Source organism: Moschus berezovskii, chromosome 8 (genome assembly GCF_049115385.1).
Source record: "Moschus berezovskii isolate FMDL1 chromosome 8, NW_MosBer_1.0, whole genome shotgun sequence".
Lineage (NCBI taxonomy): Eukaryota > Metazoa > Chordata > Mammalia > Artiodactyla > Moschidae > Moschus > Moschus berezovskii.
This window is the reverse complement of record NC_142467.1, coordinates 52,279,247-52,302,299: the sequence shown is the minus strand read 5'-3', so window position 1 is coordinate 52,302,299 and position 23,053 is coordinate 52,279,247. Positions and strand designations below refer to the sequence as shown.

General features: G+C 36.0%; 1 protein-coding gene across 5 annotated transcripts in view; it reads left to right on the top strand.

Moving 5' to 3' along the window:
- Positions 1-16,978: 16,978 nt before the first annotated feature.
- The window catches only part of SPINK5 (serine peptidase inhibitor Kazal type 5), an 84,638-nt gene continuing 78,563 nt past the window's right edge, over positions 16,979-23,053 (top strand). For all 5 annotated transcript variants that reach the window (XM_088838577.1, XM_055430708.2, XM_055430709.2 and 2 more), the window contains exons 1-3: positions 16,979-17,099; positions 18,392-18,423; positions 22,454-22,581. In XM_088838577.1, the coding sequence (XP_088694703.1) occupies positions 17,045-17,099; positions 18,392-18,423; positions 22,454-22,581 (215 nt within the window). In that variant the 5' untranslated portion in view covers positions 16,979-17,044. The remainder of the gene's footprint in view (positions 17,100-18,391; positions 18,424-22,453; positions 22,582-23,053) is intronic.

The following is a 23,053-nucleotide window of genomic DNA, read 5'->3' as shown; positions in this document are numbered from 1 at the left end:
AACTAATTTTTAAAAATAGCATTTTTGTTCTTAAATATAATACCTACTTGGTGCAAAAAACTTATCAGACAAGAAAGATGAAAGAGAAATATGAAAAATCATTGGTAATTCCTCCAGAGATAACAAATGTTAGGACTGTCATGTAAATCCAGTTCTGTCTTCCTTGATATATAAATATATACATGTTTCTGAAATAGTATGATATTGAATGTCAAATTTTTTGCTAAAGTTGTGTTTATTGAAGTGAAATTTACAAAGGCAAAATTCAAAATTTGGGGTGTATAGTCACGTAAGTTATGATTAACAGTCACTTGTGTAACATACTTCACCACAGAGTATTTTCATGTGCACTTCTGTGGTCAATTCATGGTCCCTGGAAGCCACTGATCTGATTTCTGCCCTTGTAATTTTGTCACTTTAAAACTGTCATATGAATGGAATTTTGTATCTGGTTTCTTTCTCTTAGAATAAGTTTGTTCATCCATGGTGGAGTAGTTAATTTCTTTTTATTCTTGAATAAAAATCCACTGTAAGGATGTACAATAGTTTTTTTTTAATCCATTCACCAACTGACGTACATTTGGGTCATGTCTGTTTCTCAGTGATTATGAACAAGATTGCTATAAATATTATTTTATAAGTTTTATATGAACATATATTTTAATTTTCTTTTGAATAAATGCTTAAAAGTGAGATTTCTGAGTTCGATGATAAGTATATGGTTAGCTTTATAGAAAAAAAGTAGGATTTTGTAATCTACATGTTTTAAAAGCTTTTTCTGGAATTTTGCTAAGCTACTACCATATGAAGAAGTCCTGTATATTCTTTACCCAGTTTCCCCCATAATGAAATCTTACATAATTATAGTATAAAATCAAAACTAGGAATTTTATTTTGATGAAATGTATGTGAGTGGTTCCATGTTATTTTATTAAATGCATAGTTTTGTCATCAATCAGGATATAGGATTTTCCATCACCACAAAGATTTCCCTCATGCTGCTTCAGTAGAGTCACATCCATACCCTCCTTTCCCTTTCCAACAGCCATCCTTAACCTCTGACAATCTGTTTTCCATGTCTGTAATTTTGAATGTTATATAAATTGACCTGTAGTATATGAATTTTGGAGACAGCCTTCCTTCACTTAGAATAATGCCCTTGAAATCCATCCAAGTGGTTACGTGTATACATAATTCCTTTTTATTGCTGAATAGGATTCCATGGCTCAGTGTACTAAAATTTGTTTAGATGCTCAGTCACTTTAGTTGTGTCCAACTTGCTGCAACTCCATGGACTATAGCTCGCCAGGCTCCTCTGTCCATAGGATTTCCCAGGCAAGAATACTGGGGTAGGTTTCCATTTCCTCCTTCAGGGGATCTTTTCAACTGACCCAGGAATCAAATTTGCATCTCCTGCATTGGCAGGCAAATTCTTTATCACTGAGCCACCAGGGAAGCCCAAAGTTTGTTTAACCATTCACCTATTGAGGGACATTGTAGTTGTTTCCAATTTGGAGATATTAGAAATAAAGCTACTGTAGATAATTGTGTGCAGGTTTTTGTGTGGATGTAAGTTTTCATTTTTCTGGGATAATTGCCCAGGAATGCAATTACTGGGTAATATAATTAGTATATGTTTAGTTTTGTAAGCAGATGCCAACTTACTTTCCAGAGCGGCTGAACCATTTTACATTCCTACCAGAAACATATGAGAGATCTGGTTTCTCCAAATACTTGCCAGCATTCTATGGTCACTATTGTTTATTTTAGTCATTCTGGCATCTCACTCTTCTAAAGTTACTTTCTGCTCTTTCCTTTCTCATGTATCAACACAGTCAAAAAGAGTACTACATATTCTTTCATAGCCCCACGTTATTTTGCTCCTGGAATTTTGTGTGTGTCATTCTGCTGAAAAATCAGTTACATTACCATCCCCACATGTTCAAATATTCTTAACCCTCAAGGCCCACTGCTATCTTCCAGATAGAAATAATATATCTTTCCTGGACACTTCACTTGTACTTCTTTTATGACATGCTAATATTTTATGTTCTGTTGAATCATTTCTGAGGCAATTACTGGCTTCCTTACCAGGGTGCTAGATTCCTTAATGCAGAAAAAAAATTTTTTAAATTTTTTTATCCTTACTTCCAGCAACTATGATTTTCAAGCTTTCAGTTAATAAAATTCAACATGATGCCTACAAATTGATATTGATCTAAATTTTTGGTTGGCATTAGTATCCTTATATATAAGGATCCAAGAGAAAAATGCTTAATTTCAAATCTCTATGTTGAACGCTTTCTTAATCCTATACCAACTTCATTGTTTCTAGTTAATTTCTACATAGGTTTCTATATAGCATTCAGGTTTTATAGTTTAAAATCCACTTATTCTACCCAGGCTCAAATAGTAGCATCTCATGCATGTGATCTCCTAAGTGTTAGTTGTGGTTTTTCTGCCATCTCTGGAGGTATAAAAGACAATCTCTCTAAGACAACCACCTGTTTTATTTCTGGATAGATTTCATTGCTAGAGAGCTTCCCCTTTCAGTGGAGTCATAACAGCCTCTAACTTTGGTCAGATTCTAGCTTTACTCTCTTGGATTACATGGAGTAAAACTTTTTTTTCTACTTGATCATAAGGAATTTCAAGACTTTCCTAAGTATTCAAAATGCCAGTGGGTAACAATTCTGGCTTAAAGTGAGTTATAAACAGATATTATGACTTATAAACATATGAATAGTTTTCATCTAATGAAACAATAAGAAATAATTCTCTCATGTAATTTTTATAAGTCTAGGTCCCCTTTGTTAGGTACAAACATTAAGAGTGGTAAGAGTCGTCTTGGTAAACTGATCTCTTGTCGTCATGAAATGATTCTCCTTATCCCTGGTAATATTCTATGCTCTGAAATCTACATTTTCTGATATTCATATAGCCAATCAAGCTTTCTTTTGATTAATGTTAATCATCTTTTTACTTTTAACCTATTTCTATCTTTATATTTAAAGTGCGTTTCTTGAAAGCAGCAAATAGTTGGATTTTCCTTTTTCATCTAATTTGACAATCTGTCTTTCAATTTACACGCTTATATATAACACACATATTTTATGTCTAATATACTTTTTGTTGTTCAGTCACTAAGTCATTTCCTACTCTTTGTAACTCCATGGTCTGTGGCACACCAGGCTTTCTTATCCTTCACTGTCTCCTGGAGTTTGTTCAAATTCATGTCTGTTGAGTTGGTGATGCTATCTAATGATCTCATCATCTGCCACCCTCTTCTCCTCCTGCCGTCAATCCATCCCAGCATCTGGGTCTCTTCTAGTGAGTCGACTCTTTGCATCAGGTGGCCATAGAATTGGAAATGCAGCAACAGTCCTTCCCATGAATATTCAAAGTTGATTTTCCTTAGGATTGACTTGTTTGATCTCCTTGAAATTTTATATAAAACATATTTACATTTTTGTAAATAATGAGAAAAATTCTTATATATTTCCTCATAATAGTTACTCTTACTAATGATATTCTTTCCTTTGTGTAGATCCATATTTTCATGTGATATGTATTTTTCTCTTGCCTAAAAGTCTACCTTTAAAATTTCTTTTAGTAAAGGTATGCTGTAAGGGATGAATTCTTTCAACTTTTATATATGTGAAAAAGCCTTTATTCAACATCATTTTTAAAAGACACTTTTATTGGGCACAGAGTCCTAGATTGACAGTATTTTCTTTCATGCTTTAAAGATCTTTAAAGATGTTGCTTCACTGTGTTTTTATTTGTGCTATTTCCAAAGAGAAAAACTGTCGTTCTCCTAGTCTTTATTATTCTATATATAACAGTGCCTTTCTACACCCACCCTCTGGCCCTGGAGTTGCTATAAAGACTTCCTCACTGTTTTTCAGCAACTTGTTAATGATATGCCTTGTTATGGGTTCTTTCTATTTATGTTTAGAGTTCATTGAGATTTTTGACCTGTTGGTTTATAGTGTGGAAAATTTGGGGCCATTATTACTTCAAATATTTTTTCTGCTTTCCCAGGCCAACTTTTGAGAACTCCAGTTCCATTTATATCAGTTTTCTTATATTAGTTGTCCTACAGACCACTGATGCGCTTATCTTTCTTCTGGGTTTTATTTTGTATCATTTATATCATATGTCTTTATATTAATTAATCTTTTTTGAAAACATCCAATTTACCATTAATCATATGTAGTATATTTTAAATTTTGTACTCCAAGGTCCAATTTTTATTTTTTGTAATTTGTATCTTCCTTGTCTCTTCTTTGTATTTTCAAACATATGGAGCATGGTTATAACTGTTTTGTTGTCCTCGTCTGATAATTACAACATCTGTGACAGTTTTGAGTTAGTTTTAATTGATTGATTTTTCTCACTGTTTTCTTGCTTCTTTAGCATGCTTGGTAATTTTTATTGAATACCAGACATTGTTTTATATTATTGAGTAGTGAATGATTTTTTTATTTCTGTAAATAATTTTTAATTTTGTTCTCGGATACAGTTCTGCTCATTGAAAACTGTGAATTCTTTTGGGTCTTGCTGTTACCATTTGTTAGGTAAGAGGGGAGAAATAGTCACATTAGAGCTAAAGCTAATTATCACCTACTACTGTGACACAGCACTTTTGAGTATTCTGTCCAGTAGGGTTGAGTTGCCTTATGAATTTTGAGATTTTTCCAGTGTGGTTGATAGGCACAGGTACTAGTCCTAATCCTGTATAAACATAGGATACTGTTCTCTTCAGTGATTTCAGATGGACCTTTCTTTGACCTTGAGTAGTTATTCATATGTGTTTGGTGATCAGTACTCCGCGGAATCCTTAAGCGTTATTCATATTTCTAGGGTTTCCACTGATCAGTTCTCTCATCTCCGTTATTCTGTTTTGATAAATGTCTCCTTAACACAGGGTCTGCATGGCTGTACCTGAGTTTCTCCTCCATTCTCTGTGACCTGTAAATTTTCTAAGGACAATAAGCTGGGGCAATTTTAAGGTTCACCTTGTTTGTTTACTATCTGTTATCATGGGTCACTTGTCTCCATTTCAAGAAACTACTGTTCAGTATCTTGAAAACCATTGTTTCATATATTTTATGTGTTTGTTTTTATTTGTTTACTACAGAATTATATCTCCAGTTCCTATTACTTTGCTGGAATCATGAGTCCAGCCAATCCTTTGGATTGATTTTTCCTTCTTACCATGAATTCCATTTCCTGTTTCTTGGTTTGTGGTAATTTTGGATTGTATGCTAGTCATTTTATGTTTACTTTGTTAGGTGATGCATATTTTTCTTTCCTCTAAATGTCCTTGAAGTTTTTCAATAAAGTTATTTGAAAATACTTAGATAATTTCTAGCCTTGCTTTTAAACTTTGTTAGGTGGAACCAGAGCAGACTTTTGTGGATTATTTTGTCCCCCTACTAGAGAAATACCTTCTCAGATTTCTAACCGAATGACAGATTTTCCCCCCATTTTATTGGTGGGAACACAAGCCATCTCCTCTCCTGTTTAAACTTGAATATTATTCCCTCAACTTCTTAGGGTGATTTTTTCCCCCCAGCCTTGAGTAGTTTTCACATGTAGAATTATTTATTATCACTCATTTGAAGACTCTAGGTGGATAATTTGCTACAAATCTCTCCTTGAAGTTCTCTCTTCTTGGTACCATGCCACGTAAATTTTAGTTCTCTTGGTCTCCCCAACTCGCAGCTTTGTATCCTCATCTCAGGGAAACTGTTGTGCTCTACCTGCATTTTCTCTCTCTATGCAACAGCCTAGAAACTATAGAGAGTAAACTGTGGCAATGTAGATCTAACTGGCGTTTTATTCTCACTCCCAGGGATCATGACCTGCATTATCTAATGTCCAGTATCAGAAAACTATTGTTTAATGTTTTTATCCTAATTTTAAAAAAAAATTGTTTCGGGGGAGGAAATCTCCTTTCCTTGTTCCTGTATCTTGGCCAGAAACAGAAATCTTATCAATAAAACAAAACAAAACAAAAACCCTGGTGTATCCTTTAGCATGAGCTTCCCAGGTAGTGCTAGTGGTAAAGAACCCGCATGCCAATGCAGGAGACATAAGCGACACGAGTTCGATCCATGGGTTGGGAAGATTCCCTGGAAGAGGAAATGGCAACCCACTCCAGTATTCTTGCCCGGAGAATCCCATGAACAAAAAAGCCTGGTGAGCTACCGTCCATAGGGTCCCAAAGAGTCAGATATGACTGAGTGACTTAGTACGCATCTCTTAGCATACATATTTTTTGTTTCTCTTTTCAGAGAATAAAATAGGTATTTTAGTTTTCTTATTTGCCTTCTCATCATTTCCTTTCTAATGAAATCATGAAAGCTGTACCTTCAAACATCTTTCACAGTGTTAGAAAAGCCTAAGGGCATAGGAAAAAGGCAATGGAATCTTGATTGAACAGACTTCTGTTGAGCTCTAGCTTTCACCACTTACTGTTTGTATCTTTGAGAAAGTTACTATATTTCTAAGTTTCACTAAAATGAGAATGTTAACAATAATGTATGTCCAGCCAGCTGAAAAGTTGATCTTGAGGCCCAAATGAGAATATGTATTAGATTTTTTAATTTGTGGGACCTCTCTGGTGGTCCAGTGGTTAGGACTTCACCTTTCAATGTAGGAGGTGCACATTCAATCCCTGGTCAGGGAGCTAAGATCCCGCATGCCAAGTGGCAAAAACAAACCCAGAAACATAAAATAGAAGCAATGTTGTAACAATGAAGACCTTCAAAATGGTCCACATCAAAAAAATCTTTAAAAATTGTAATTTGGAAAGCATTTGACATGTTAATATTTGCCCTTCATCACCAAGATTGGTTCAAGTTTAATTATTTCTCTCTTTCAGTGTACTTGGTGTCCTTCTGTTCTCTTTATTTTCTTTCTGAATACCAGCCTCTCTTTTGTACTCTTTTCATGTTTTCTTCTTTCTTATCCTAATCTCACTGAATTGGTGTTTAGACCTCATGGGAGAGTGTAGAATACATATATCAGAATGTATATATATACACGTATATGTGTGTATATATATGGATAATAGGAGACTTGAATTCCTGACAGTGATTCCATTTATGGCTAATAGACATGAGGGAAATCATTCAACTGGGCTGATTTTCAGTTTTACTGACTATGAATGGAAATAAGACATTATTGGCTTATCTGAAAGAGTTAATGTGAGGATCAGGTATATAAAATATAGACAATATATAAATATTTCTATATATACATATTGTGTACAAATTGGTATTGTACTATTGTTGTTGTTTAGTCTCTGAGTCATGTCCGACTCTTTGTGACCCCGTGGGCTGTAGCATGCCAGGCTCCTCTGTCCATGGGATTTCCCAGGCAGGAATACCAGAGTAGGTTGCCATTTCCTCCTCCATGGGAACTTTCTGATGCAGGCATCAAACCTCCATTTCCTACTTGGCAGGTGGAGTCTTTACCACTGTGTCACCTGGCAACATCCTTATTGTACTGTATTATTCTATAAATATTAATATTATAAATCTTATACAAAATTGCTCTGTAAATACAATAATGTAAGTGCCTTTATTAATGTTAGTAAGTGCATCAGTTCAGTTCAGTTCAGTCGCTCAGTCGTGTCCGACTCTTTGCAACCCCATGAATCACAGCACACCAGGCCTCCCTGTCCATCACCAACTCCAAGAGTTCACTCAAACTCATGTCCATCAAGTTGGTGATGCCATCCAGCCATCTCATTCTCTGTCGTCCCCTTCTCCAACTGCCCCCAACCATCATGGCATACTTTGGCCAGCTCATGCGAAGAGTAAGTGCATACAGTTCTCAAATAATTTCCTATACCCTCTTATAATACTTCTCAGAAGTATAAGTAGTATTTTCTGTCTAGAAGTGAAAGAAAAATAATCTTATCTTACACTGTAGACTAAAGCTGATTAATGCATTTTCCAAGGCTGTTTATGTAGATAAACATTCACTACATACAACTTCTTGCTCAGAAATATTAAAATTACTTTCTGGAAAATACTTTCTTAAATAGAGGTGTTTTATAGTAAGGACTTGGTGATGCAATGCATTAACATCATGCAGGAGGTACCACTCAAAAGAAACAAAACCCCACTAAGTGCAAAATAATTTCTACATTCACTTTTAGATTCATCTCCCCAAAATACCATTAGTTAACTAAAACTTTTAGTGTTTGTTAGTGATACAGTGGAAGCTAAAAATGCAGATAAAAGAATTTACTAAAGCAAAATTTTGGTTTTCTTAATTATTTAAGGAGTGACTCATTATTTAAAACAAAAAAAAATATTGCAGTATAGTTGATTTACAATGTTATGTTAATTTCAAGTGTACAGCAAAGTGAATCATTTATACATATAACCACTCGTTTTTAAGATTCTTTTTCCGGATAGGTCATTACAGAGTATTGAGTAGAGTTCTCTATTCTATTCAGTTGGTCCTTATGAGTTATGTATTTTATATGTAGTAGTGTGTTTATGTCAATCTCAGTCTCCCAATTTATTCCTCCTTGTCCCTTACTCTCTAATAACCATAAGTTTATTTTTTTACAAGACATGATCCATTTTGATTTACTGAATTTTTCATATGGATGAAGTCTATATACCTTTTAAACTCCAGCTTATTTTTTAGAATTGAGATTATCATCAGGGAACCCCCTTCTAGAGGTCAGATATCTTATTTTATATTAGTTTGACTTGATGGACATCTTTTTAAAAATATTTTCACAGATTCAGGTCAACAGTGATTTGCATGATTATTTTCTTCTTCAATTAGACTATATTTTCTTAGAGATTAGAGACCACATCTTTTATTCACAAGTATAACACTTGGCTCTCACATGATATCAAATAACTGTGGGCATTTAGTGAATATGTGTTATATTCATGTGGGCAATATTATGGAATCTATTGGAATACCTTAACACCTAACTTTGGACTTACATTTAAAACTTTTTAAAACCACGTTTTATTAATTTAGTCCCATACTTGACAATTCTCTAATTTGTTAATCCTTTTTACTGTCTAATGAATCAAAATTGTGGTATGACACAATGGTTGGTGCTATTTAACTTGCTACTTTTAGAACATAATTTTAAGTCTTAAAACCTACATGAGCTACATCTTGACCACGTACAAACCATGTGGCCTGGTGTAAGTCACTGTGCACAGGCATCCCTCGAGCTTCTGTGTCCAAATTTCTTAAAAGGGCACCAATCAATTGGGTTAGGGCTCAACCCTAATGGCCTCATTTTAACTTGATCACCTTTTGAAGGACTTTTTATTAAATACAGACATGTTCTCAGATACTAGGGGCTGATTAAGACTTAAAAATATGAATTTTGGAGAGACCTGGTTCAGTCTATTGCAGGGAGTGTCTGAGATAAATTAGTTATAGGTGTAGATAGTGTGGTCACTACAATGTGTGGTAGTTTGGAGTTTGGGCTCTGGATTTAAATGCCTCTATTTGGACTGACTATTAGCATTTGCAACAACCACTGCTTACAGGCTATATGACTTGGGAAAAGTAATAGAGTCTCACCAAACCTCATATCACCAGATGGTCAACAACGAAATCAGATTGATTATATTCTTTGCAGCCAAAGATGGAGAAGCTCTCTACAGTGAGGAAAAACAAGACCAGGAGATGAGTGTGGCTCAGATCATGAACTCCTTATTGCCAAATTCAGACTGAAATTGAAGAAAGTGGAGAAAACCACTAGACCATTCCATATGACCTAAATCAAATCCCTTTTGACTATACAGTAGAAGTGAGAAATAGATTTAAGGGACTAGATCTGATAGACACAGTGCCTGATGAACTATGGGTGGAGGTTTGTGACATTGTACAGGACACAGGGAGCAAAATCATCCCTCCCAAAAAAGAAATGTAAAAAGCAAAATGGCTGTCTGAGGAGGCCTTACAAATAGCTCTGAAAAGAAGGGAAGCAAAAAGCAAAGGAAAAAAGGAAAGATATACCCATTTGAATGCAGAGTTCCAAAGAATAGCATGGAGAGATAAGAAAGCTGTCCTCAGTGATCAATGCAAAGAAATAGAGGAAAACAAAAGCACGAGAAATACTAGAGATTTCTTAAAGAAAATTAGAGATAACAAGGGAACATTTCATGCAACGATGGGCTCAATAAAGGACAGAAATAATAGGGACCTAACAGAAACAGAGATATTAAGAAGAGGTGGCAAGAATACACAGAACTGTATAAAAAAGATCTTCACGACCCAGATAATTAGGATGGTGTGATCACTCACCTAGAGCCAGACATTCTGGAATGTGAAGTCAAATGGGCCTTAGGAAGCATCACATGAACAAAGCTAGTGGAGGTGATGGAATTTCAGTTGAGTTATTTCAAATCCTGAAAGATGATGATGTGAAAGTCCTGCAGTCAATATGCCAGCAAATTTTGGAAAATTCAGCAGTGGCCACAGGACTGGAAAAGGTCAGTTTTCATTCCAATCCCAAAGAAAGGCAATGCCAAGGAATGCTCAAACTACCGCACAATTGCACTCATCTCACATGCTAGTAAAGTCATGCTTAAAATTCTCCAACCCAGGCTTCAGCAATACGTGAATCGTGAACTTCCAGTTGTTCAAGCTGGTTTTACAAAAGGCAGAGGCACCAGAGATCAAATTGCCAACATTCGCCTGATCATGGAAAAAGCAAGAGAGTTCCAGAAAAACATCTAATTCTTCTTTATTGACTATACCAAAGCCTTTGACTGTGTGGGTCACAATAAAGTTTGGAAAATTCTGAAAGAGATGGGAATACCAGACCACCTGACCTGCCTCTTAAGAAACCTATATGCTGGTCAGGAAGCAACAGTTTGCACTGGACATGGAACAACAGACTGGTTCCAAATAAGAAAAGGAGTATGTCAAGGCTGTATATTGTCACCCTGTTTATTTAACTTATATTCAGAGTACATCATGTAAACCATTGGGCTGGAAGAAGCACAAGCTGGCATCAAGATTGCTGGGAGAAATAACAATAACCTCAGATATGCAGTTGACACCACCCATAAGGCAGAAAGTGAAGAGGAACTAAAGAGCCTCTTGATGAAAATGAAAGAAGAGAGTGAAAAGGTTGTCTTAAAGCTCAACATTCAGAAACTAAGATCGTGGCATCTGGTCCCATCACTTCATGGCAAATAAATGGGGAAACAGTGGAAACAGTGTCAGACTTTATTTTGGGGGGCTCCAAAATCACTGCAGATGGTGATTGCAGCCATGAAATTAAAAGACACTTACTCCTTGGAAGGAAAATTATGACCAACCTAGATGTCATATTAAAAAGCAGAGACATTACTTTGCCAACAAAGGTCCATCTAGTCAAGGCTATGGTTTTTCCAGTGGTCATGTATGAATATGAGAGTTGGACTGTGAAGAAAGCTGAGCGCCGAAGAATTAATGCTTTTGAACTGTGGTGTTGGAGAAGACTCTTGAGAATCCCTTGGACTGCAAGAAGATGCAACCAGTCCATTCTAAAGGAGATCAGTCCTGGGTGTTCATTGGAAGGACTGATGCTGAAGCTGAAACTCCAATACTTTGGCCACCTCATGCGTAGAGTTGACTCATTGGAAAAGACCCTGATGCTGGGAGGGATTGGGGGCAGGAGGAGAAGGGGACAACCGAGGATGAGATGGCTGGATGGCATCACCGACTCAATGGACATGAATTTGAGTAAACTCCAGAGTTGGTGATGGACAGGGAGGCCTGGCGTTCTGCAATACATGGGATCGCAAAGAGTCGGACATGACTGAGTGACTGAACTGAACTGAACTGCAAGATATTTTCCTAATTTTACTTACAAATCTGAAAATTTTCTTATTGTAAATATGCACATAAAATATTTCAGTATAAAATGTGCATTACTCTTTTACCAAAATTCAGTATACTAGCTACTTCAGAATTAAGTCATTGTAATTTTCCCCCAAAGGACTATAGTTCCAGAAACCTGTTTTCTACAGTCAGAATAAATCCTGGAAGACTTCAGAACATACAGAATACCCAGGTAATGGATAGTATAGTGTCATGGAACAGGGGTTTCATTAGTATCAACTGTAGGAGAAGCTAGATATTGTATTTAAGAATGAAATATTACCCCAATGCATGAAATTTAATACGGTTAAACATTAGGTATTGAATCATTTGTTTTCTTAATCCTAATCTAACAAAAGCAACAATTATATCTATAAATAGTAAGGTCTGTATGCTTAGTGATCAAACAGCACCCATCTCATCTTGTTCTTAGATAAAATGATATGCTCTTCTCTATAGTCTCTTAGCCTTTCTAAACAAACAGAAATTCTTGTAGAGGGAGTGAAGGTACAAAGAGGTGATTAAATAGATAATCCCAGTAAGGGATTGTAGGCTTCCCTAGTGGCTCAGATAGTAAAGCATCTGCCTGTAATGTGGGAGACCCAGGTTCAGTCCCTGGGTTAGTAAGATCCCAGGGAGAAGGAAATGGCAACCCACTCTAGTACCCTGGCCTGGAAAATACCATGGAAAGAGGAGCCTGGTAGACTACAGTCCATGAGGTCTCAAAGAGTTGGACATGACTGGGTGACTTAATTATTCATTATAAGGGATTGTAAGTAAAAAAAAGTATGGGAGACCCCTATAAGTTAATGGATTACTCAAGAAACCAAGTTTACTTAGCAATAAAACCAGGCAGGATGCATGAGACAGACCCCAAAACAACAAAACAGTGGTTACATGAGATCCCCATCCTGCACAATAAGCTCAGTAAGTTAATGATCTCCAGGACATTGCTCTCTGCACACATAGAACACAATAATTTGTGGACCTAGCTTGACTATGTAGGGGCAAGAAAATTCCTTTGCTCAACCTGGAGGAGGAGCTGATGATGGAAGCATGACATCTACTTAAGAAAGACAAAGAAGGTCTTCTCCCTCTCCCCACTTTTCCTTTGATTATAAAACTGTAACTGCATAAGTTCTCAGAGCATGGCATTTCTTACCCACTTGTAAACTTCACAAGAGTCCTATTCTAAAAAAAATCACTTTATCTATCACTCTGCTCACACTGAATTCTTCTCTGCACTGAAACATAAAGGACTGTGGTAACAGAGCTCTTCAGAGCTCCGGAAAAAAACACAATTGGTTTCAATACCTGTTAATAGGACTTTCAAAAAAAAGAAAGGGGTGAGGGTAAAGGCTGTTTTCCAATCAGTGTCTTCAGAAAAGGAGAATACAGACTTGTTAGGAAAAACATGGGAATCTTAGGAAAGGAAACAAAAAATTAAGAAAATAAAAAATTAATTCATCTTCTAAGAACTGTTAGGTTATATACTTTGTCAATCGTGGTCACAGCATGCTTCTTTTTTCCATTATGGGTTTATGGTTGTGTGTATGCATGAATGTGTGAGAGCAGGCAATAGATAGAAAGGACTACATTAGCAATAGAACGTTGTACCTAGTTTAAAGCACTATAATGTCCATATTCTCTTGAACTGCCTGAAAGTCTATGCGCTGGCAACATGGAGTGGAAAAAATAAGAAAGTGGCAGGGCTGGGACTACCATTGAGGCTAGTTCCTACTCTGAGGTTTATGAATGGCACCGTTTTTGGCAGGTAAGGAAAGGACAACGACACCTGCTCTGCTGCCTTACAGCATTGAATAAACAAATCTAGAGAGCTAATGGAAGACAGACTGTTTGGAAAGATGCAGAAGGTGGTTTAACTGTAAGGGACTCTAGTTATTTACTAAACTGTGGTGATCATCAAGGAAATCTCAGCACAGAAAAAGAGAACATCTGAACAGTGATCTGCTAACTTTGGATTTCAGAAGTAACCTTTGTCTTTTGTAACACTGCTGATCTGCAAAGTCTTGTTTCCTTCCTAGTTTTCTCGTCTCTTCCCCCTGTGTCAATATCCTTGATGAGAATTCAGATTCTGGGCCACCTGATACCTGTGTTGAATTGTAAACTCTATGCTTTTTGCAACCTAACTCCATTCCTTTTTAATGAGAAGGAAAAGTGTTGTGCATATTTGACGAAAAACTAAAAGAGCTGGAAGAAAAATTTTAGAATTTAAGGGAAGTATTCTGACAACCTAATACAAAAGTACTCTATTAACCCAGCTCTCTAAAACCTCAGTTCCTTTCATTCAAATTTCAAGTCTATGGTTTTCAAAGTAAGAAGTGATTAACAGAGTGTGTGATCAATCACCTCTGGATTTACATTTCTAAAATGAAATGGAGAAGTAGCTCTGATGACAAGAGCCAGCTGACATGTTCTTCTGGTATTGCAGTGCTCACTGAATCTTCTCTTGACTATTTTATTCTCCTGGAAGAGGTTATCAGTTTCAATCCTCTTATGCATCATTTCATAAGGTTCTGGGTGTCAGTGAGGAACTCTTTTCCATTAAGAAGGAAACTAACTCCCTCAATCCTTCCTCATAGCTGGGATACTTTAGAGACACAATCATCTTTTGGTTCTTTGTTACACCCTCTCACCACTTCCACTCCTGGGAAGACTGTCCATTTGGGCTAGATTTGATTTTCATCATTGCATATTACACAGTCACCAATTCAACTGTAAGGCATTAAACTTTCCTACCATCAATAATGGGCTTCCCTGGTGGCTCAGTGGTGAAGAATCTGCCTGCCAGTGCAGTAGACATGGGTTCAATCCCTGGGTCAGGAAGATACCCTGGAGAAGGAAATGGCAACCCACTCCAGTATTCTGGAAATCCCATGGACAGAGGAGCCTGAAAGGCTACAGTGCATGCGGTTGCAAAGAGTTGGACATGACTGACCACACACCCATGCACACAGCATCAGTAAGAGTGTATGGTTAGGACACATTTCATATGTTCTACCAGAGCAAATGGAAGATTAAAAAATTAGTATTGGCGTGTCATTATACAGAATAAGATTTTACAGGAATCAATGATGACCAAAATCTAGTAACAGCTTTGGCAAATTTAAATGGAGAATACTTTGATTTGTTTTTGGTATCATGGTTCAGAACACAGTGATGGGATGAAAAAGAGAGCTTGCAGCTTGACTTTTTGATTTTACTTCAGAGTGTTTTGGGATTGTTATTTCTGTGCTGAGCAAACTTAAATCTGTCATTGTGGACCACGTCTAGGAGATGTTGACTTTTCTTGGAGTCTTAGTCTCATCATTATAATGAGATGAAAATGCAAGACCAGCTATCAACTATAAAGCTTATCACATGTACTTGGCATTTTCCTGAACATTACACACACATACACACATACATGATTTACCTCTAACTCTTATAACAATTGTACAATATAGTTTTACTATCCCTGCTTTACATATCAGGAAACAGTCTGAAAGAAAATAAGTGATTTGCCCAAGGCAACATGGCTGGTAACTCATGATCAAGATTTGAACCCAGGTTTACTATGAGCCAAAGTCATGTTCATTTCCATTACACTGTATAGTTACAAAGACAGAGACAGAAAATGTTTCTGATTCCCTGTCCCATTCTGTTTCCATTAAGCTATGACAGATGTCAATTTTCTAACCTGTAATAGTAATGCAATCTGAACTTGCTTTCTATGGTCACTAATTTTACTAAACTGTTGGAAAGAAATACAGTACAGACTTTGAGACCAATGATTATATATTATAGGAAAGAAATTCTTTCATGAAAGAAAGAAAAGGAAATAGTCTGGCTTTGATGGTATATTCAGAATATTGACACGACCTCAGTATTGGCTAGCCTTAGATCAGTTTTCTGGAACAGTCTTTAAAAGGGCTTTGATCCCATTGAATCCAAAATTTCTTTTCTATAGATTTGGAAATGTATAGAATACCAGAACCCAAACATTTGGCTTTGATTTCAGTCATCTTTGCATACTTCTCCAGGTGCTTTATTGAATGGAGTAAAATAAACCAGGAGACAAAAGGCATTACTTGCAGAATGGAAGAAGGAACTAAGGAGAAGATACTTTCTCTGGAACAGTTATCTATACTTTTGAATATTTTGTTTCTTCTTTACTTCTTGGGAAACTAAATAATGAAGTATTACATGAGTAAACTTAATCTAAAACTGATTTAAGTGAAAATTTCCAAAAAACATTATGATGTTTGGGTAGACTACAGATAAGGCTTGCACTTTTAAAATGTCTCAGATTGAAAAACTTTAAAAGTAGCTGTGTGCAAGCTTTTTTTTTTTTTTTGGTGGAGAATGTGAGTAGCTATGCACAAGTTTCGATTTCACATCTTTCTGCCTTTACTAACGTATAGTGGTGAAGCAGCGTATGGAGTTGAAAAAATGTTGACATTGTGGTCTTCTCTTCCATCTCAGCGGTGTGCTTTTGGGAAACTCATAGCTTCTTCTGTTCATTTCTGTTTCTCCATGTCTTGTGTTTGAATTTTGATAGTTATCCCTTAGGGTCATTTTATAACTTATATAGGAGTCTGTGACACTGAATTGAAACACTCTAGAACAGATGTAGATGGAAGCAAAAGGAAACCTAGGTGCTCTTGCTATGAGCAGCTTTCTCCAGATGTCTTGAAATCTTTACCTGACTTGTAGGACAACCCATCTGCCTTATTTTCCCCTCCCTTCTCACTTATGAAGGGAGCTGAATTAGAAACACATTTGTGTATGAGGAAATGTGTCTAGTGTTGGTGAGAAATTCAGTTCTCATATTGGACTCTGGAGTGTTAAACTTGGAGTTTTGGACATAATCTCTTGCCTAACCCTAGAAAGGCAGGTATCTTGAAAACATATTAGAATTACTTTAGAAATAGCTTCTGTGCAAATCTGCCACCTTGATAGGATCCTAAAAGATGGAAACTAAATTGATGTGGTATATTAAGTTTAGCATGACCTTGAACAACTGGTTTTGCAGTGTTGGCTGTTGTGGGTGTTACCCACAGTTATATTATAAAAGTGAGCTGTATCTCCACGGCTTCAGTCTTAGAGCACCAGCTGGTGAGCAATGCAAGGAGCAGACTGGTAACCAACTTACATCATCATCAACATGAAGATAACCACAGTGCCAATGCTTCTGACCCTGGCTGTTTGTCTCATACAAGGTGAGCAATCTGCCTGTAATCTAAGCCTCTTGCCGCATGTTCCAAAGCTCTAGGCAGGGACTTCTCCCCATTCCTCCCTCCTCAGTGTGTGTGTGTGTGTTGTGTGTGTGTTGTGTGTGTGTTGTGTGTGTGTTGTGTGTGTGTGTGTATACAAAACCCTGAACTATCTTGCCAGACATAGTTTTGAAGAATTACATATGCAACTTTAGAACTAGGGTATCTTTAAAAAGGACATGTAGTTTGAGATAATCTGAATTTTTATCTATCAGAAATTCTTCCATTAATTCAACATTAATTCTGAAAAGCTAATAGAGTCTTATCCGTATTCCCCTCACCAAACAGTTCATAGTGATATGAATTATACATATTTAGAATATTAAATGTATGAAACATATGAATTATGTTTACAACAGATATTTGAAACTTAGACATACTTAATATGTATACCTTAATACTCTACTTATAAATAAACATTAAAAAATCAAATTCAATCATCTGGTTTTAAACCGATATGCTTTCTAGCAAATTTTATTTTCGTGTTTTCAAATCCTAAATGAATTGAAAATATTTCTTCTACATGGTAAGGGTCTTCTATGGGTGTCAAGAGATAGATTTTTGCTTTTGCTATCTGAATTTGAAGGGAACGCAGATTACCTAGACTTAACTTGCTATGAAGTGTTTACGTATTTTAAAAGGAAACTTCAGAGATGGAGAGTGAGGTAACTATTATATACAAATGATACCCACTTTCCTAAAATGAGTGTCTTGGTACCAAAAAAAGTCTGTTAATGAGAGAGCATATTAGTCTGTGATTTTAATTAATCATAATATTTACCAGATCTCTAAATTTTATGACTCTGATGAGGAGACAGTATTACCAGAATCCAGAAAATTTAATTTTATGTATATATGATATAAACTTTATGCTACATTATTCCTTAAAACTGATTGATATATTGGATATGTGTGTTATAATTTTAAAAGAAGCCTACAATATTTTGTTCTGAAAGGATTTTTTAAGAAGTTAGATATTTTGAGGGGGTCAGAAAGTATAAGAATACTATTTTTCGAAGAAATTGGCACTTTCTATGAGTGAGAGATTTTTGTTATTGTATATACTGCTGGTGCAATGCCCTCACTTTATTTGCCATGGTGCATTTTAATGTGTTCAAATCAATTTGTGGTTTTAAAATATATTGTTGTTAAAATAAGCAAGATACTACACTCAGTGGATTGTTCGTTTTATTTATTAAATGTTGTACATTCCCTTAACTTTGGTTTCTGTATTTTAGTCCCAGATGCTGCCAGTGAAGATGTAAATCAGGTTAGTCCTGCTTTTTCTGTTCATTGAATTCATTCCAAGATCCCTGAAGAAAAATGTTCTGTGACCAACACCTTCATATTAATAATACAGATATATTATACTGATGGGCACTAATAGCTTTGTTAAAAACACAGATACAGGTCTTTATGAATCAAGGTATAAATCACACACACACACACACACACATGTCAATGCATTAATGATAACAGAGGTTGGCAAGAGGTTGTCTATCACACTAAAGGAATGTTTTAGAATTCCACAAACAAATACATTAGTGAATTACTCTTGTTCAACTTAACAGCTGAAAAAGTCATGACACACACAGGAAGCTGAAATAAGTTTTCTTGTGATCACTATGCAAAAAGAAGTTGTCTATATCTTGTATATATTCAATATATATAGTTCATTCAGTACATATTTACTGAGCATCTTTTGTATGTCAGATCCTGTTTGAGGTGCCGGGAATATAAAAACAAAAAAGAATTCTGCCATCATGGAGCTTACATTGTAAGGGAAGAAAACAGACAAGTTAATAAGTAACTTAGCAAAATAAACAGTACATTAAATAATGACTGGTGCTACAAGGATAGAAGATAGGAATTTCTGTGGTTGAAAATGGTATCAGTTCTTCTCAATAGATAGTCAGGTAAGTTTCCTCTGAGAAGATAGCCTTAGAACAAGGATAGCATAAGATGCAGAGGGAGTGAATCATGAAGATACTTGCAACTCACAGGAGACTGAGCAGAAGCACCTGTGTTTAATTTCTATAGAAATTAAATATATTTAAAAGCCACATTGAGAGAGCCAATTATACACACACATACACACATGCATGTATAACTGTGCCATTATTTCAGATTTAAAATATTTCTGGTTATGTAGCAGATATTTACTATGTCTCTCAAAGATCATGAACATTAAAAGAATAAAATAGTACAAAGATTATTTTCTACACCAAAACTCATAAACATGATTAAAATACTCTTGCTGTATTTTATTAACTTTTTTTTTTAAAGAAACTTCTTACAGGAATATTCTAGAGAATTCCATTATAGTCTCTATTATTTCATTGAAGTTTGCTGATTAAAGAGGTTCAGAAACTTCCATTGCACAAGTAGAGTGGGATGATAGGGTAGGAAAAAATACTGGATTTTTCAGAATCAGAGAGCATGCTTGTTTGGGTATTTTATACTAAAAAAATAAGGGTATTGTTTAAATCTCACTGGCATGAAGAAATACATTTCTTTTTTCAGAGTCTATGATAATGGGTGGTAGTTTCCAGTGCATACTTCAAATTTTGCACTGATATTTCTCATACTGTTAAATTCTTATTTCACTGAAAAGCATTTTAAAAACAGAAATTTAGTCTCCTCTTATGTTGGCAAAAGCAAAAAGAATATTAAAAGTGATTATTTATCTGGAAATAATTCAGATCATAGTCTGAATATTTTGTCGGAAATGAAAACTGTTGATTTGGTCTTCCTTACAATGCTGGACTCTCTTTTATTGTCCGAGTTTGGTAGCTCGAGGTATTTCTAGTACCATAAAAACATGTTGAATGTTACAAACATGAGCCAGAGCAGCACAGAAAAGCACCGGAGTGATCTACAAGGATCTTTACCAAATGCTTACATTTGTCATCCCAGAAGGGTAATTACAAAGCCACATCAACCTTGTTGGTGTTTTAACATAGCGCAGGGGTGATGCCAGCTCCTGGGGGTTTATTTTGATGCCTGGGGAGGAACAAAGGAAGACAATGAGATGGATATCACAGCCAGTGAAAGAAAACAGAAAGAGCTTGGTCCTACAGGGCTCCAGTTTTTCTGAGATAAGTGGAGAAAACACAGAGAGCAACAAACAAAACAAAAATGAGCCAGACTGGAAATTACATCGTATGTAAACAGTTTCAGAGACGTCATCTCACCACCTCAGGAACCTTTTATGGTCCAGACCTGTTCCTGTTTCAACCCTCTCTATTATGGTCATTGGGAAGCTCTTTCACTTTTCCCAGAGAAAAATGCAACTGTTTCTTTCAATTTTTATGGACTTTTCCTCTCGCCCACGAGAATACACTGAATAACCTCATAACTCAGAAAAATAGCAAAGTTCCATCTTTACTGATTAATAACTGTGAACAAATTTCTAAACCTATTCTCTGGGACTCTGTTGTCCATTTGTGTAAAAAAAAAAAAGTAGAAAGTGGGTCTTTCTCGGATTTAGGAATTTATCTAATTGTGATATTGGAGAAATCCAATTTGGGAATTATTTTGGTTGATAATGTTTTTTTCAATTGACCACTAGAAACTATTTAAAGCTTCATTTTTCATCAATTTTTGTTTTTTGTATGTTCTTTAAGACCTGCCTCACAAGAAATATATTTCTGTTACAAAGACACCAGGCTTTTCTCTCATTCCATGACAGAAATTTTATCTGGACTTTATAGGTTCAGTTATATCCAGCCAGTTATGCAGTAACTTGCAATATCGGCATAAAACACTACAGAATCAGAGACCAGACATGGATCTCAAGAGACCTAGTTGTCAGTCTGCTGCCATAAATTGCTGTTGTGCGACTCAGATAAAATCACTGATTTGGTGATGATAACCTCAAAGATTTCTTAGTAGGTTACCCTTAGCAAAATTTCCCAGGGCTGGTCTCTGAAATTATGTATTCTTCTTCAACATTAATCATTCATTCTGCAAGTGCTATCACCTGCCTCCCAAGTGTAGGATGCTGGGTTAGGTACATCATTATCCATTAGACGGTAAACACCATTTAGGCCAAGGATCCTTCTGCGTTATTTACTGCTATATCCATGACACCTAGAAGAGTATAGTATCCTCATAGTAAGTGTTTGTTGACTGACTGGATATTAGTATAAAGACATAGGAGGTTGAATAGAATTCTATAATCAATCCTTTGGATGAGGTGCATTTGTCAGCATTGGATCAAAGGCTTGATTTAATTACTAATTTTTTTCTGTTACAAGGATATTGAAGCCTTTTTTCAAAGTCAAAACAAAACAAAATATAGACCAGTGAATTTCCTAAACTAATAGGTAATGTAATATTTTAAATCAGTGCTTTCCTAGGTAGTACAAATGCACCATTAATACTAAGCTCCTAGAAAAAAACTGTTTTTTTCTTTAAATATATTGAATTAACCTTCTCAGCAACTTTTACATATACCTTTCAATGACAATTATTATTGAACTAGGATATTAGACATTTTTATATGTATGAGCTTAGCATATTCCAGTAATAAGCATGGCAACAACAACGACTATACTAAGCAGGAAGAAGAGGTGAGGTAGAGACCCTGATTACTGAATGTCTACAAAGTATCAGGCCCTCTGAGGGATTTACATGCTTGTGATATTTAATCCACACGTTTTATGAAGCATGTATACTTATAAGTGGGCCTTTGAGAATTTCATTTGCCATGACTATTGGACTTATAAATGAGAACCCTGTCATATAGGCTCAGATTTTTTGACTCCAAGTCCCTTGTTCTTTCCATTTTGATAATGGTTTTAGATGAATGCTTTTAGATGAATTTTCAATCTCCAACAGACAATCCAGATTCATTATTTGTATTATCTGTATCAAGTTGAGTGAATGTCTTCCATACAAAGAGGGTCAGTTCAGTTCAGTTCAGTCGCTCAGTCGTGTCCGACTCTCCGCGACCCCATGAATCACAGCACGCCAGGCCTCCCTGTCCATCACCAACTCCCAGAGTTCACTCAAACTCATGTCCATCGAGTCGGTGATGCCATCCAGCCATCTCATTCTCTGTCGTCCCTGTCTCCTCCCGCCAACCTTTCCCAGCATCAGAGTCTTTTCCAGTGAGTCAACTCGTCGCGTGAGGTGGCCAAAGTATTGGAGTTTCAGCTTTAGCATCAGTCCTTCCAATGAACACCCACGATTGATCTCCTTTAGTATGGGTAGTGGTTATGAAATAACACTGTTCTTAGAAGGTAAAACTTGCTGTGATGAGGTTTCTGTAAACACTTTTTTCATATTTTCCTAAGGAAACATGCAGTGAATATCGAGCATTGATGAAAAATGGAAAACTGTTCTGTTCCCAAGATAAAAATCCTTTTCAAAGTCCTGAAGGAATAATGTTTGTCAACAAATGTGCTGTGTGCAAAATGATATTGTGAGTAAAGTTTTCTTTCATTCAAGTGTTTTGAATTACCACTATTCTGTGAACTCAATATATTATCTTTATTTTCTGTCACGTATATTTTTCTGAATCTAAGTGGGTTAATAATAATGCTCAGCAGATGATACCTTCTGTCAAGTAAAGTTGGATAAATGCCACCCACCCAGAAAGATTTTAATAATCACTCATGGTATTCCAAAATATCCCAGAGGGCTCAGTATCAGTACCTTATGTAGTACTTAATAGTCTTTTGAGGATGTAGTTCCAAGTTGAGTTTTCTAACCTTGGGAGAAAAGGATTCTTGGGCCTGTTAAGACCTGACACTGTTGTACCCCTGAGAATGATGTGAGAACCAACCAGGAGAAGCAGGATATACCCTGACTCTCGGAGCTGCCAGTAAGGCTTTAGACATCTAGGGTTATGCTAGCATGAAAGGACTCTGGAATCGACTGTGGCTTCTAACTGC